General features: G+C 44.1%; 1 protein-coding gene and 1 long non-coding RNA gene across 3 annotated transcripts in view; one reads left to right on the top strand and one right to left on the bottom strand.

The window, feature by feature from the left end:
- The window catches only part of LOC149355089 (uncharacterized), a 111,995-nt gene that overhangs the window by 91,524 nt on the left and 6,159 nt on the right, over window positions 1–14,312 (top strand). The gene's annotated exons all lie outside the window — the stretch shown is intronic.
- Window positions 12,800–14,312, bottom strand: part of LOC149355088 (cytochrome P450 4C1-like) — a 61,684-nt gene continuing 60,171 nt past the window's right edge. For both annotated transcript variants that reach the window (XM_089577587.1, XM_089577589.1), the window contains one exon: window positions 12,800–13,461. In XM_089577587.1, coding sequence (XP_089433713.1) covers window positions 13,292–13,461 — 170 coding nt within the window. In that variant the 3' untranslated portion in view covers window positions 12,800–13,291. The remainder of the gene's footprint in view (window positions 13,462–14,312) is intronic.

Raw genomic sequence — 14,312 nt, 5'->3', positions numbered from 1 at the left:
CAGGCCAGAGAGCAAAGAGCGCTCCTGCACTCATGCGGTCGGCAGCCGTGTCCGCCGTGATATCAAGCTGCGCAAGTTGGATCAGTAGAAAAAATGATCGCGGCACTCACCAGCAAAGCGGGGAAACGAACGCCAAAGAAAACAGAAGCGAAACTAACGCAAACCGGATGAGCGTGTCTATCTCTGGCGACGACAGGCAGACCGCGTAAATGGATCTTTGGCTACGCGCTCCGCTCTTCGCGTTTCATAATTGCGCTGATAGCACATTAGAGGCCATCACAGACGCGCTGTGTCGTTGCCCGCTCTTTGCCTCCCCGTGTTCGCTTAAGCAGATGAAGGTTCCGATGTAAACTCCAGGAGGCGCTTTGATGCCATAGAAAGACAGACAATATACGGCGCTTCTGTGTCTGTGTCTTTCTGTGTCCTCGTCTCTGTGCGCTACGTTTTTCACCTTTCAAATATGAACCAACAAGCCCAAGCATATACCCTTTTGATGCCATGCCTTTCGATTTATTTGCATTCTGAATAATGATCGACCCGTTCCAGTTACTGGGACGTCACATGATTCGTTCTCATCAAAGTAATCAAACCATCCGACTCCTGCAAAAAACCTGAGGTTATGTTCGTGCCAGTGACGTCGAAAAACTGTTTCGGACGTGAAGAGAAAGGAGCAAAGGGAGCTGGGACTAGGCTTGAAAAATAGTCAGTTGACTAAGGGCGGAAAAGAACTGGCCATGGGTTTCAACCAACCATTACACGTCACCTCACATAATATGCAGACCACCTTGTCACGCATTAGTTTGCTACGGACCACGGATGCATTAGTTTGGCAAGGAGGCCTCGTCTTCACACTCAAGGAATCTTGCATATCATTTTTATCGACTGTAAGGTTGCAAGGCTTCGCTTAGGCTGAGTAGCGCTGCTTCATGGTTAACGCTATGGACGCAGGAACAAAGATAGACAGATAGCGCACGTCGTACGCCTTCTGTCTATCATTGCGTTCGCGCACATTGTGTTCACCCGAATAAGCATTTATTGCTCGAAATCAACTGGTTGAAGGCTACTGCCGTGGCAGGAAGTGCTGCCGTGAGGGTTCCGTGCCTAAACGCTGTCTCGTCGGCCTGATGTATGCACTCTTAGTTCGCACGAATTTCTTTTATGCGCGATACTTGAACACGTGTAACTTGCTGGGAAAGCTTTGCAGAGCACGCACATTCTGCTGACTTGTGGTTCCTTGGCATATCGAAAGACTCCATAACTCACACGCTAAGCTGACACAAGTACCAAAGACTGGCACGGAAAGTTAGGGAAGCTAGACAGCTTCATTGATGACTGGGTTTATAACACAATCTGGCGGGCTAGTTGGTGGGAATCCATACGATTTCAGCAGCGCGAACACGGTTAGGAAAAAACAGACAGAAAGGGGGACAGGACAGAGCGCTGAACTATCAACTTTATTTCAAGAATGACCAAGACCCCGCTCTTAAATACACACGCCCCAGAAACGCCCACCTGGGGGATCTATCTAAGCACAACACAATCAGAGCGCGAACGAGTATATTATCACTTTTTCCCGGTTATCAAGGATACAAAGAGCATGAGTGCTAAGAAAGAAAAGACTAAAAACCGGTGAAAGACATGTAAAAAGCATGGAACAACAGGGCTGAGGGTGCATGAAGGTCTGAAGAAAACACAAGCAAAAAGGCTAAAAACACAGGAATGACATTGCTACAACACGATGGGGTAACAAAGCCGCGGAAGCGGAGGTTGTTAGGTGAAATGGCGAAAAAACAACTGCTAAAAAAGTTAACTCCGCTTCCGCGGCTTTGTTACCCCATCGTGTTGTAGCAATGTCATACCTGTGTTTTTAGCCTTTTTGCTTGTGTTTTCTTCAGACCTTCATGCACCCTCAGCCCTGTTGTTCCATGCTTTTTACATGTCTTTCACCGGTTTTTAGTATTTTCTTTGTTAGTACTCATGCTCTTTGTATCCTTGATAACCGGGAAAAAGTGATAATATACTCGTTCGCGCTCTGATTGTGTTGTGCTTAGATAGATCCCCCAGGTGGGCGTTTCTGTGGCGTGTGTATTTAAGAGCGGGGTCTTGGTCATTCTTGAAATAAAGTTGATAGTTCAGCGCTCTGTCCTGTCCCCCTTTCTGTGTTTTTTCCTAACCGTGTTCGCGCTGCTGAAATCGTATGAGTTTATAGTCGTCTTCATTCACCCTCAAGACGCACATTTCAGAGGGAAGTTGGAATAAATTTTGAAGAATAAAAGTGGCAGTCATGCGCAAAAATTGTATTAGTGTGACGCACCGTAGTGATACTGTTCACAACACATTCAGAATGAACTGGGCCTCATTTGGAAAGTGCCGCGGTGGCACAGGGGTTATGGCGCTCGGCTGCTGACCCGAAAGACGTGGGTTCGATCCCAGCCGCGGCGGTTGAATTTCTTTGAAGGAGAAATTATAGAGGCTCATGTACTGTGCGATGTCAGTGCACGTTAAAGAACCCCAGGTGGTCGAAATTTCCGGACCCCTTCACTACGGCGTATCTCATAGCCTGAGTCGCTTTGGGACGTTAAACCCCATAAACCAAACCATCATTTGGAAAGTGCGAACGCTGAATGGATGCGATACTGATCGTGTAGTCAAAAGGCAGGCAGTGTTTTTTGCATCTTTCTTGATCAAATGACACACCTGTGTCTTTTGGGTGACGATTCTGCATGCCAATAATGTATTGATTGGTGTGGGGAAGAGAAATGAATCTTGGCTGCCACATTCAGTACGAGGACAGAGTAGCGTTGCAATATTATGACGACAGCAGGCACGAAAGAGTGTTTCAGTTGTTAGCGCCGACGGAACGGCTTGTGGAATAGTATGAGGGGGAGGTTTTAAAGCAGAAAGGTATGATTGCTCTATGACTTATGAAAAATGAAAGTTTAAAGCAGTTTAAAGCAAAGTTTAAAGGAGTAGAATGGAAAGGGAGATTATTGAAGGTTTTTTGATTGAAAAGGCTGGGGACGAGTGCATCAGCAGCTCTTCTGTCTGTTTACAGGACAAAGAAAGGTCCTTTCTGGAACGGACGCGATTCTTGCGTTTTAACTGCTAGACATCCTGACAAACGTTTTACCCCGCATCTCACCTTATTGTGTTTTTTTTTACGTTGTTTTCTTTGTTGACCTTATGCGGAACTTTGCTCCTGTGTCTTTTAAAGACTTTTAGCGGTTTTACCGTCTTCATTGCTTGGCCGGTGTTGGTTCATGTTTTTTCTTCTTTCTTTTAATTTCTCTTTTTAACGATTGTTACTTTTACCGTGTTATTTGTTGGTGTCGGTTTCTTGTTTTCGCTTTTAGCCTGCTGACTGTGCCTATTGCCTAGCAACTATTATTTTTCATGCCCCTTTTTTTCATCGCCATTTTGCTCATGCTTTTCTCATGCTTTTACGCCTTCTCGCTCTCTTGAATATTTTTTTTTATGTAGCCCAAAGGTTCCGCTTTGCTTTGAAGTACTCATTTTCTTGCCTATCTGAGCAGTAGTTGTCATAGGCTGTAGCTGGGTCATGCACATCTTTGTATCTGTTAATCCTTTTATCTTTAGTTTGGTAATGCTATATTTTGATAGTGCATGCACTTTTCATGAGTTCTGTCGAGCTGTGTTATGACTCGCCAAACGTGTGAGGCGTTACTTCGCTGTGTCTGTTAGTCCTTTTATCTTTAGTTTGGTAATGCTATATTTTGATAGTGCAAGCACTTTTCATGAGTTCTGTCGAGCTGTGTTATGACTCGCCAAACGTGTGAGGCGTTACTTCGCTGTGTCCCGTGGCTGACAGTGTATCACGTGGTCCAGGAAATAGTATAAATCTGTGCTGGTTTTTTCACGCAATAAAGAGCTGGTAGTCAGCTCCCGTCCTGTGTTTTTCGTGTTCCTTCTGCCCTCGTTCCGTAGCGCTTTTGTGAATCTGTTTATTAAGCATGAACCAACTAGCCCACACCAGAATCCTCTTATCTTTTGTTTGCAGCCTAGAATTTAATAACTCAGTTTGATGTAAATGGCAAGCTGACAACGTGTACTGAAGTTGTCGGCCTGCTATCCTGAGCAAAATTGAGCCATGCAGCCTATTGTCCTTCACCTTATGCTAAGCTGAATTTCACGCTCTCCAAACAAGCTTTCAAAACTTCAATTTTTGTAACTTCCCCAGCAAAATTATCCCGAGTATTCTATTTAAGTAGCACCAAGCTTAGAAAGGAAGAACAATGATCCCTGCGAAAAATCAACTAATGTCACGTTGTAGACCGTGGGCAGAAAAACTTTAATGCTCCTAATTGGTGAATCACAAAACATGAATTGTCGGACTTTTTATTGGTAACTTCTCCACAATATTTTTAATGTCAGTGTTGGGAAGCATGTTGAAAAACGGTGATTTCAGGGGCTGGTATCCTTTATGCTGTACATTTTCCATTGTCCATTTCGCGTTCGTTCGCTCCTCTGCCATTGATCACTCAGATACACCCGCGGATCTCAAGCGACCCGGCCATTTCGCGGTCGACGACCGGACCTCACCGCTGGCTGCTATTGGCTGCAATATGCAGCGAATGATCCGTTGCATCGCAGCGCTCTGTCAGCAGCAGACAACTGACCTCGGTCCACTGCCTGCCATTGGCAGCGATGTGCAGCCAATGGTGAGATTCGGTCGTAATCCACTCAATAGCCGGGTTGCTTCCTACAGACGCTTGAAAGCCGCTGGTATATCTGACTGGCCAGTGACAGAGGGCGAAATGGACGAGAAATGAACAATGGGAAATGGACAGCTTGTAGAAAACGGCCCCTGTAGTTTTGGCCAAATTACAGGGTGTTTCACCTAAGACACCTCACAATTTTAAATATAAGGTTTTGAGTAAGTAGAGCACTTTTTTCGGCATACAGTGTTGTCAGTGGTGCAGTGCATCAGAATACAGCTAAGACATGCTCACTGGCTAGATGGTCAACTAATATTTAATGGTTAACTATTTTATTGTAACGCTATAACTGGTAGACTTCTTAATTTTTGAGAGGCGTGTAACCCACGGTATGTAATATCCATGTGAGTTTCTCGAATTTCGAAAACGCAGTTACCCTCGACGCGGTGGCCCAACAAATTTAGGCGACATAGCGCTCTTTCGAGAAGCTTGCAGGCAAAGAAACCTCTCCGATGCACGTAACTCGTCGAAATAGGAAACATATATTTGTTCGGCTACAGCGCCGAGCGTAACCGCGTTTTCGAAATTCTAAAAACTGGTACGGATTTTACTTACGGTGGCTACACGCCTCTCAATGATTAAGGAGCCTAAGCCTAATAGATAAAAAGTTAACTATTCAATATTAGTTAACCAGCCTGCTAGTTAGTACGTCTCTGCCGTATTCTGATGTACTACACCGCTGGCAACGCTGTGCTAAAAAAAGCGCTCTTCTAACTCAGAAAGCCTATTTTTAAAAATTGTGTAAAGTCTTGGGTGAAACACCCTGCATATCCAGCGTGATTTCTCTTTGAAGCTTAAAACACAGCGCATGAAATTATGTAATTATAATATGGCTACGCTCTCACGCTTCGCGGTTTCAAATCCCCTGAAAGCGTCCTGGCTAAAAGAACTCGGTTGCACAAATCGTTAAAAGATGAAAGTTACACCAGCCCCTGCTATGGGCCTGTGATCAGTGTGGGCACTTTTGTGTTTATTTATTTTATTTATTTATTTATTGATACTGCGATCTTTTACAAGACCTTCGCAGGGTGGGCACACAATAGAGAAATACATAAATTCTGGAAACAACAAAACGGTCTCAGGTGCAAGCAAACAATTCAAAAACAATTGATCAACAATTTAAGATCAAGAACACAATTGCAAAAAGTACAAACGAAACACAAAAATGTAGCGGTACGACATTATAAAAAAAAAGTTAAAGGTGGCTTTCAAACCTTTTTAGTGAAGTTTGGGTTACTGCATCATTAGTTACATTATTCCAGTCTGTAATCGTTCTGGGCAAAAAGAGTACTTAAATGTGTTAATTCGTGCATTTAATGGTGTTACTGTAAAATCATGGCGTTGTCTTGTGTTGTACCCTGAGGAGAACGATATAATATTGGATGTGTCAATATTGTACTGACCTTTGATTAACTGGAAAAAGAATTTTAGACGACAGATGCGATTTCTGTGAGAGACTGGAAGCAAACCACTTTGATTAAGAAGTGCAGTGATAGATGTGCGGTCATATGAATTGTAAATAAATCGTGCTGCTTTCTTTCGAACTCTGTCTAATTTAGCAATGTTAGATTTAGTGAAAGGATCCCAGATTATGACGGCATATTCTAACATAGGGCGAATAATAGTGTTATATGAAAGTGAACGTACACTGGGGGGGCCGAGCTTCAGAGCACGTCGGAGGAAAAATAGTTTGCGTAGGGCATTAGCTGCAGCGTTGTCAACGTGCTCTGTCCAGGAGAGATTATCGCAGATCCGCAGACCGAGGTATTTGTATGTATTCACTTGAGAGAGAACATTGTTTTTAGCAGTATAGTTAAACAAAAGAGGCTTCTTTTTCTGGGTTATGCGCATGAACACTGTTTTATCATAATTAACGCACATTTGCCATTGGTCACACGATGTTATTATCTTAGTGAAATCGTTATTTAACCGTACTTGGTCCTCAGTAGTAGTAATCTTTTCATATAACACACAATCGTCAGCATACAATCTAACAGAAACTGAGATGTTATCGACAATGTCATTAATAAAAATCAAGAAGAGGAGCGGCCCAAGAACAGATCCTTGGGGAACGCCGGAATCAACAGGAACTGGAGGGGAAGGGGAATTATTTACTACTACAAACTGACGACGGTTTCTTAAGTAGGCTGTAATCCATGCGAGTAATTTGTCATTTTTTAGTACATTACCTAATTTGTGAAGAAGCTTGTTATGCGAAACTTTATCAAATGCTTTTTTAAAGTCCATAAATATAGCGTCAGTCTGCTTTCCTTCATTTATTGCCTGCGCAAATTCATGTATAGTTTGTACTAGCTGAGTGGCAGTAGAAAATCCTCGTCTGAAGCCATGCTGTGCATTAGTTAGAAAATTGTTTTTTTCAAGAAAATCTGCTATATGCTTATGAATGATGTGTTCTAAAACCTTGCATGCTGTAGATGTTAACGGTATTGGACGGTAATTCTGAATAGATGCTTTGTCTCCAGTTTTGTGAATTGGTTTAATTCTTGCCGTTCTCCAGTCATCCGGTAATGATCCTTCATTTAATGATTTGTTAAATAAGATGCATAAATACTTGGCACACCATTCTGCATAACGCTTCAGGAATGCGTCATATTCTGCAGCGGGAGGGCAACTGCTTCGTTCTTCGAGCGGTGCGCCATGACAACCTGTAAATCTCCATATTGTTATTTTCACGACCTATAGAGGGGACTCAACCAGTACAACATAGCGATGTAACGAATGACCGCTTCTTGGGTCAGCCTAGGTAGCGCGCGTTTTTTAAAATCTCACGATGCACTCACCCTTGTATGCTGTGAGTGGCAGCCTTCTGTGAGCTAAGCAGTCTACTAGGTAAAGGAACAAGTGAGAGATAAGGAAAAATGCGCCGTCTGCACTCTTAAAAAAAATGAAGGTAGTAAAAAGGTAGGAAGTGCAGCAGTTACTAACTCTTACTACATTTTACTGCCTTTTTACTAAATATTTGCTACACTCTTCAAGGTGTTGGTAAAAGCCGGGCCTTACTACTTTTTTACTATTTATGGTCGCCAGTTAGTGCCTGATCATTAACCGTTTCTTCAACCCTAAAATGAAGTCATAGAAGACGACTTTCACGGAATGTTGTGTAAGTAAAATTATTTTGTAATTGAACATTTCTGCAGCTTACTGCGGTTAGGTCTACTAACTTGCTTCTATAATCGCAACTTCATTATTAAGGCTGGTATCTTAGCTGAACGAGTTACAGCCACTAGCCTATAAGTGAGAGGCAAATTTACGGAGAATATGACGGAGAAAGATTTACCCGCGCAACGCTTAGTACGCGTGTCGCGCTTTTGTGACTCTTTATGATATTGCTTTTCTTGCATTCTAAACCTTTGTGTGTGCTCGGTAGGGTTGTTCAATGCCGTCGCCTCGCATGCTTTGTACACGCAATGCTTAGTATGAATACATTTCAAATCTTTGACATCGGCCATGTGGAGTCTTGTACAACGGGGAAATGGCAAAACTAGATTCGTTACTTTTCGCGTTCAGCATTCCAGGAAAGCAAGGCCCAGCGGCTGTCGCACTGCTTAAGCAGAAAACAGGTTGCTTGCTCAGAAACTGTCCCTTTGGTTTTAACTGATTAAGATGCGCCCTTTTGCCTTTTTTTGTTATTAACCCGGTGCTGCTTTGAATGTGAGCATAAATTTGTAATTCTGTGTAGAAGTGGAAAACGAGACCAGTGAAGCGGCCTTTCCTGGCGCGCTCTCACTCCGAAGCAACTAACCTTTAAATGCCGTACTACGAAGCAATGTTTCAGAGACGAACATTTGTACTGACAGTTCACGTATGCTTTCCAAAATGTAGTTAAGAAAAGAATCTAGCCACATTTACTATAAATAAGAATGATTTTTTCGATGGTCCAATCTTCGAGCGTTGGTTTTTTTCATATACAGAACGCTAATGTCGTCTGAAACACCTTTTATGACTGGGGCAGTGCGAAATTATTCATCGTTCTTTCTTATAGCAACCTTATAGCTGCATGCATTACCCTCGAAAATTATCGAGAAAACCGCCATGCATCTTACACCGTGCGAGCCGGATCTGATTGAGCGCTTGAGAAGCCGTTGAGAGGAACGAAAAGATTACTTGATCAATGGCTTTTACTGGTTAGTTATAATACCCACGCCACACGACCCACGCGTGACTCCGTTCCGTGATGACGTGACCACCCTCTGCTCGTGCCTTGCGCCACCTTCGACGCCATCAGGTGGGGTGCCCGCTATGGGTGAAGAGGGGAGGCGGCAAGACCACACTGTGCATGCATCCCGCCTTTTCTCGCTTCGTGAAATCATAGCCGTCATCGGGTGGGACGCGTGGTCATGAGGACACCCCGAACGCTTCGAAGCGCCTCTCAGATTGCGCACGCAGCCGTGGGGTGAGAGCCCGAACACATGCCGGGGTCCTAAACACGTTACATGCGCTTGGTACACTGTCCACGAACGCGCTGCCTGAAAACATCTGCAGATCTGTGCCCGCACATGATATGCACAGAATGGGACAGCGTTTACGCCGGCTAGCGTAAAACGGGAGACTGTAATTAAGATATGAAAACATTGAGTATTTGAATTTTGCTACTCCCATGGATATGCCAGTGTTAAAAAAAGGAACATTTCGTTAAAACTTATTGCCGTTGAGACGCACACAGGCTTTTGTTCTTTATTTTTCTTCCACGAAATATCCAACTATTTGTTATTTTTGTTTAATTTTGTAGACTTCAGGATTTTTTTTTTCTCGAGAATGGGCTCCACAAACAAAAGGCTTTGAAAGGGCGCAAAGATTTCCCGTGACAAGTAATAATTCAAAGCCTTTAAAAAAGTAGATAACAGATATTATGTTCGCGGTGTATGCTACAGGCATCATGCAGTAGTCAGAAACAAAAATTTCGAAGAAAGTTGTGTCAGGAATGAAATAATGAATGAGTTAATAAAGCCTTTATTGCAGAGGCAGGGCTATAAAAAATTGTTTCTTAGGTTCCTTTTTTGGAAGATTTACAAGTATAAGGTTAACTGCGCCGTGCGCTCTCAATTCATTGGCAAGCAGAGTACGGAAGGTACATTATGCATGTAAACCCGCTGTAATGCAATTGTGCTCTTCCGATTCTATTCTTACCATCCGGTCATGTGACTTACTGATTCCAGTGACAATTAGAGAGTGTATAGGCAGCCCGATGTTGGCCCCTCGCATTGCAATAATCATATCTAGCCCAGGGAAATTATCTTTTGTTGGCTCGGTGACTGATACCAACTGCCCAGTCACGGTCCTACAAACGTTCTACACAGTATGCGATGTTGCTATTTCCGTTTCCACTACGCACTGCTGCCCCCAGAAAATTCAGGAAGTTGCCCTTTAGCGGCTCTTGTATCTCGCTGTAGCGGAAAAATTCATCTAACAGCCCTCCTATATTTTTACAGCAAAACTCTGACAACAATCTCAGAGCTTGCCGGCGAACCGCTAACTAATCGGAGCAAAACGCCATCCCGGGCAAGCCGAGCCTTCACAGACTAGTTCAAGGCACCCCCAGTGTGGCGTCGATTTCGTAAAAATTGCCAATAGCGTTCTTTTTTTAGAGCGCAGCTCTTTGGCGCCCGTTTCTGCGTTCCGCGGCGTCACCGTCGCCGTTGTCCGTCGCCGTCGTCGCTGTAACCAGTAGTGAACACCTTAGTCGCGCTTTAAGCTGCGAAACCAATGGAGCGGGAGCTTGGAAAGCAGAAGGCAAAATGGGTAAATTGGTTTTTGAGGAAAGGAAATGGCGCACTATCTGTCTCACCCATCTCGGTGGGCACCTGAACAAGAGGGAATGCGCATAACTGCCCTCTTGGAACAGTGGACACCTCAATCATGCTTAAAGCTACGTGATGGTAGCGACAGATGTGCGCTGCATGCGTTGGCATTGACAACGTTCTGACAGAAATGCGGTGCTGAAGCTATAGGCCTTCGGCGTGCGTTGTGTTCATTGGCGTTGGCGTTGACAACGTTTTACACTCCGATCATTTTAAGGAAAGGAAGTGCGCATAACTGGCTCCCTGGAACAGTGGGCGCTTGAATCGCGCTTATAGGTACACAGGGCAAAAGACATGCCTAGAACGACCGAACTGTGTGTTCAGCAGCTCCCAAAGCAGCTGCGACCAGGAAGGAAAAAAATGACAAATCCTGAGTTCAACTGCACATGCTTACAACCAGAGCATTTTTAACCAGATGTTACCGCTAGATATTGCGTGTTCATCACGAAACACGCCCCGAACGTGCTCTAGACAAGCGTTTTGCCCTCTGCGTGGGGTAATGAGAGAGAGATGTGCTGCAGGCATTGACAACGCAGTGCCAGAAACGCGGTGCTGAAGCCATAGGCCGTCGGCGTTCATTGTGATCTTTGGCGTTGGCGTAGTCAACGTTTTACACTCCGATCATTTAAGGAAAGGAAGTGCGCATAACTGGCTCCCTGGGTCAATGGACGCCTGAATCACGCTTATAGGTACGTGGGGTGATGAGAGAGAGATGTGGGCTAGCCGCATGCGTTAGCACTGACAACAGTGAGCGAACTCTCGCGGTCAACCACTAACTGCCACCTGACAGGGTGGCAGGGTGGGTGAGGACTTTAATGTATAGATATAAAGACAAACAAACAGGAATTCCTTACCACTCATGTGAGAGAACATCCCGTTCCTCTCGCTCGTAACGCCTCCCACGGCTGTGACAACCTCGCGAAATACTTGCATAGACCTCTTCTTTGAGAACCAGGCATTGGTGCAGCAAGTCGAGCATATATTTACCTACTTCTCCGACCACAAAGCTTAGCGGAGTGTTTCTTGAAGAAGGACTGTGTGTGAAAAATAACAAGTCTGTAATTGCACATACATGTCTTGCTCGAATTCTTTGCCTCAATCTATCGAAAAGCATAAACAGCTGATGAGCTGCGCTCAAATTTCGCATTAGGAAGTAATGTAGTTATCAGCAATTTTGTTATCACACAATAAAGCGAGTGCACTAGGAGATCAGAGTGAAGCGATGCAGCTGGCTCTCATCCTTGCACGTTGTCATGATTTTTTTTTCGACTCTTTGTGCGTCATCACTTTACTGCATGACGCTGATAATTTCTTGCCGGACGACGACGTCGCAACTTTCCTGCAGGATAATGATGCTCGTTCTATTTGAAGCTAAAAAGAAAAAAAATGTGGGATTTTTTTTACAACAGTTCCACAACTATTCAACTAAATGATTTTTCGCGGAAGTTAGCGATGAAAAGTGAGGATATCTGTCCTTCTTAAGTGCCAAACAAGCCCATTTAAAAAATATTTTGGCCGGATCAAAACGACTGCCTACGATTCTGCGTTAATTGCGCCTTCGTATAGCGGGTACTTTTTGTTTCTTTTACATCTTGCCCCCATTTAATTGAACACCCTCTATACGTTCCCTGGTAAGATTACCTATTTGTGTGTGCGTACTTCCGCGTTCTAGCAAGATGATAGATCCTCAAGCTAATATGCGTTCTATTTCATCCGTCACTTACCGGAAGCTTTGGACAATATCTGAAAGATTTCGAGGAATTGATTGCGTCTGACCTGTATTACTTGATCAATATTGGTTGATTACCACGTGGTAATGACAAAGAGGCTACTTTAGACAGGCTCTTTCTTGACATTCCGAAGCTACTTTAGGCGCAACCAAAACTTCTGCGAGATAGTACAGCAAGAAACGAAATGCAGATATGACCACCATTAGTAATTTTCTTAAGCAATCTGCGATGATCTGAAGTAATTTCTTGTTTACTGATCTCCGAGACCAGAGGGGGCCCCATGCGCTTTTGTCCACGATCACGGTGTCGCTAACACATGCGTCGTCATCACCGTCACGAGTTTGAACTGAATAACAAAGAAAACATACTAAAAAAACACAAGACTCCGCCGCAATAAATTCATTCCGTGCTGGCGAACCAACATCGACAAGAAAACATACTAAAAAAAACACAAGACTCCGCCGCAATAAATTCATTCCGTGCTGGCGAACCAACATCGACACAGGCACAAAAAGCCAAACAAGTCCATTTTACTCAGGTCAAAAGACACAAAAGTTGCTCTCCGTGTCTACTTCATGTACAGAGGACAAAACGCATGTCTAGAACGAGCGAACTGTCGGTTCCGCGCACCTCTCAAAGCCGCTGCGACCAGGAGGTCAAAAAATGGCCACGAAATCCTATAAGTTTAACTGCACATGCTTACATGCAGACCATTTTTAACCAAATGTTATCTATAGATATCGCATGCTCAGTCCGAAACACGCCCAGAACGTGTTCCAGACAAGCGTTTTGCCCTCTGTACTGCCCTTTAAATCTGTCGGTAAATTTTTGCTGACAGTCATCGAACTCCGGTTAGCAGTGATTGGATGCTTCTTTCCAGATTTTGGAACACTAGATTTATGGCCGAAATCAGCATAGAGTGTTTGGTGTAAACACCTTATAAATCAAGAAAAGCTAGTAATCAACCAGACTTGGGTGCGTGAGTCACTTGACGATCTCTTAATTTCTACTGAGCCACGTTGCGGGGGTGAAGCCGTATCTTAATGGGCCTCCTGGTGCGAAGCAGAACGTCGGAATCAAGCAGCAGATCGTCGCGGTGGTTGCAACTGGACACGCTGAAGCACCTGAGCACTTTGGCTAGCAGCACCTTGAGCTCCAGCATGGCGAACTTTTGCCCTGCGAATTTCGGAAAGAAGTTGACATATACAATTACACACGATTTGTCACAAAAATACGACTCGCTTCATGACGTTTCCTACCGCTCCCTTTGGAATGCATCTTTACAGCCCAGGGCATCTTTACAGCGCTCTTATCGTAATGTGCTGTAGTGAATGTACTGTAGGGGAGAAAATTCTCCAGAGTGTTGGAGCGGTAACAGAGCTGCGATGCTGCGTTATTGGCCGAGATCGCAAGACCGCGGTTGCATGGGTGCAAGTTCACTCATGTATTCACGTTGTGCAGTAGGGAAACCAAACGATCGCTGACGCACGTTGCGCCCATTACGCGTCTTCTGCAGCCTTTTGTCCATGGTAGCACATTGGCTGTCGGAATGTGACTTGCCTGCTCAACCCGCTTTATGCGACAGCTGCCTATACGCACAGGCATTGCACGTTAGTTAACGTTCACAGAAACCAGATCAGTCTTCTTTTTCCATAACAAGAAGCAAAATAAAAAATAAATAATAATAATAGATAATAATAATAATAAATAATCGAAATAAAAATAATAGATGATTTTTTGGGGGGAGGGGTGGATTCGACACGTAGGGCAAGGAGGAGCTTTGCCTCATGTAGTGAAGGGCTTTAGAGAGTCGTGGTAACGCACGCCAGAATTTCAGCTCACAGACTATATATGTAGTTCCGTTTCGCTTATATGAGATTAACGCCGTGGCCAGGCAAAAAAAAAAACTCGCAAAAGTTTTCTCAGCAGCAGAACAGGAATCATTTATACGCAAACCGCATGGCATGACGAATATCCCGTGCCTTGAGGCGTTTGTGTGGAGTCAAATTTTATGCTAGTTCAGCTTT

Source organism: Amblyomma mixtum, chromosome 3 (genome assembly GCF_055824585.1).
Source record: "Amblyomma mixtum isolate Tamu chromosome 3, ASM5582458v1, whole genome shotgun sequence".
Lineage (NCBI taxonomy): Eukaryota > Metazoa > Arthropoda > Arachnida > Ixodida > Ixodidae > Amblyomma > Amblyomma mixtum.
This window is presented reverse-complemented; position numbering and strand designations above follow the sequence as displayed.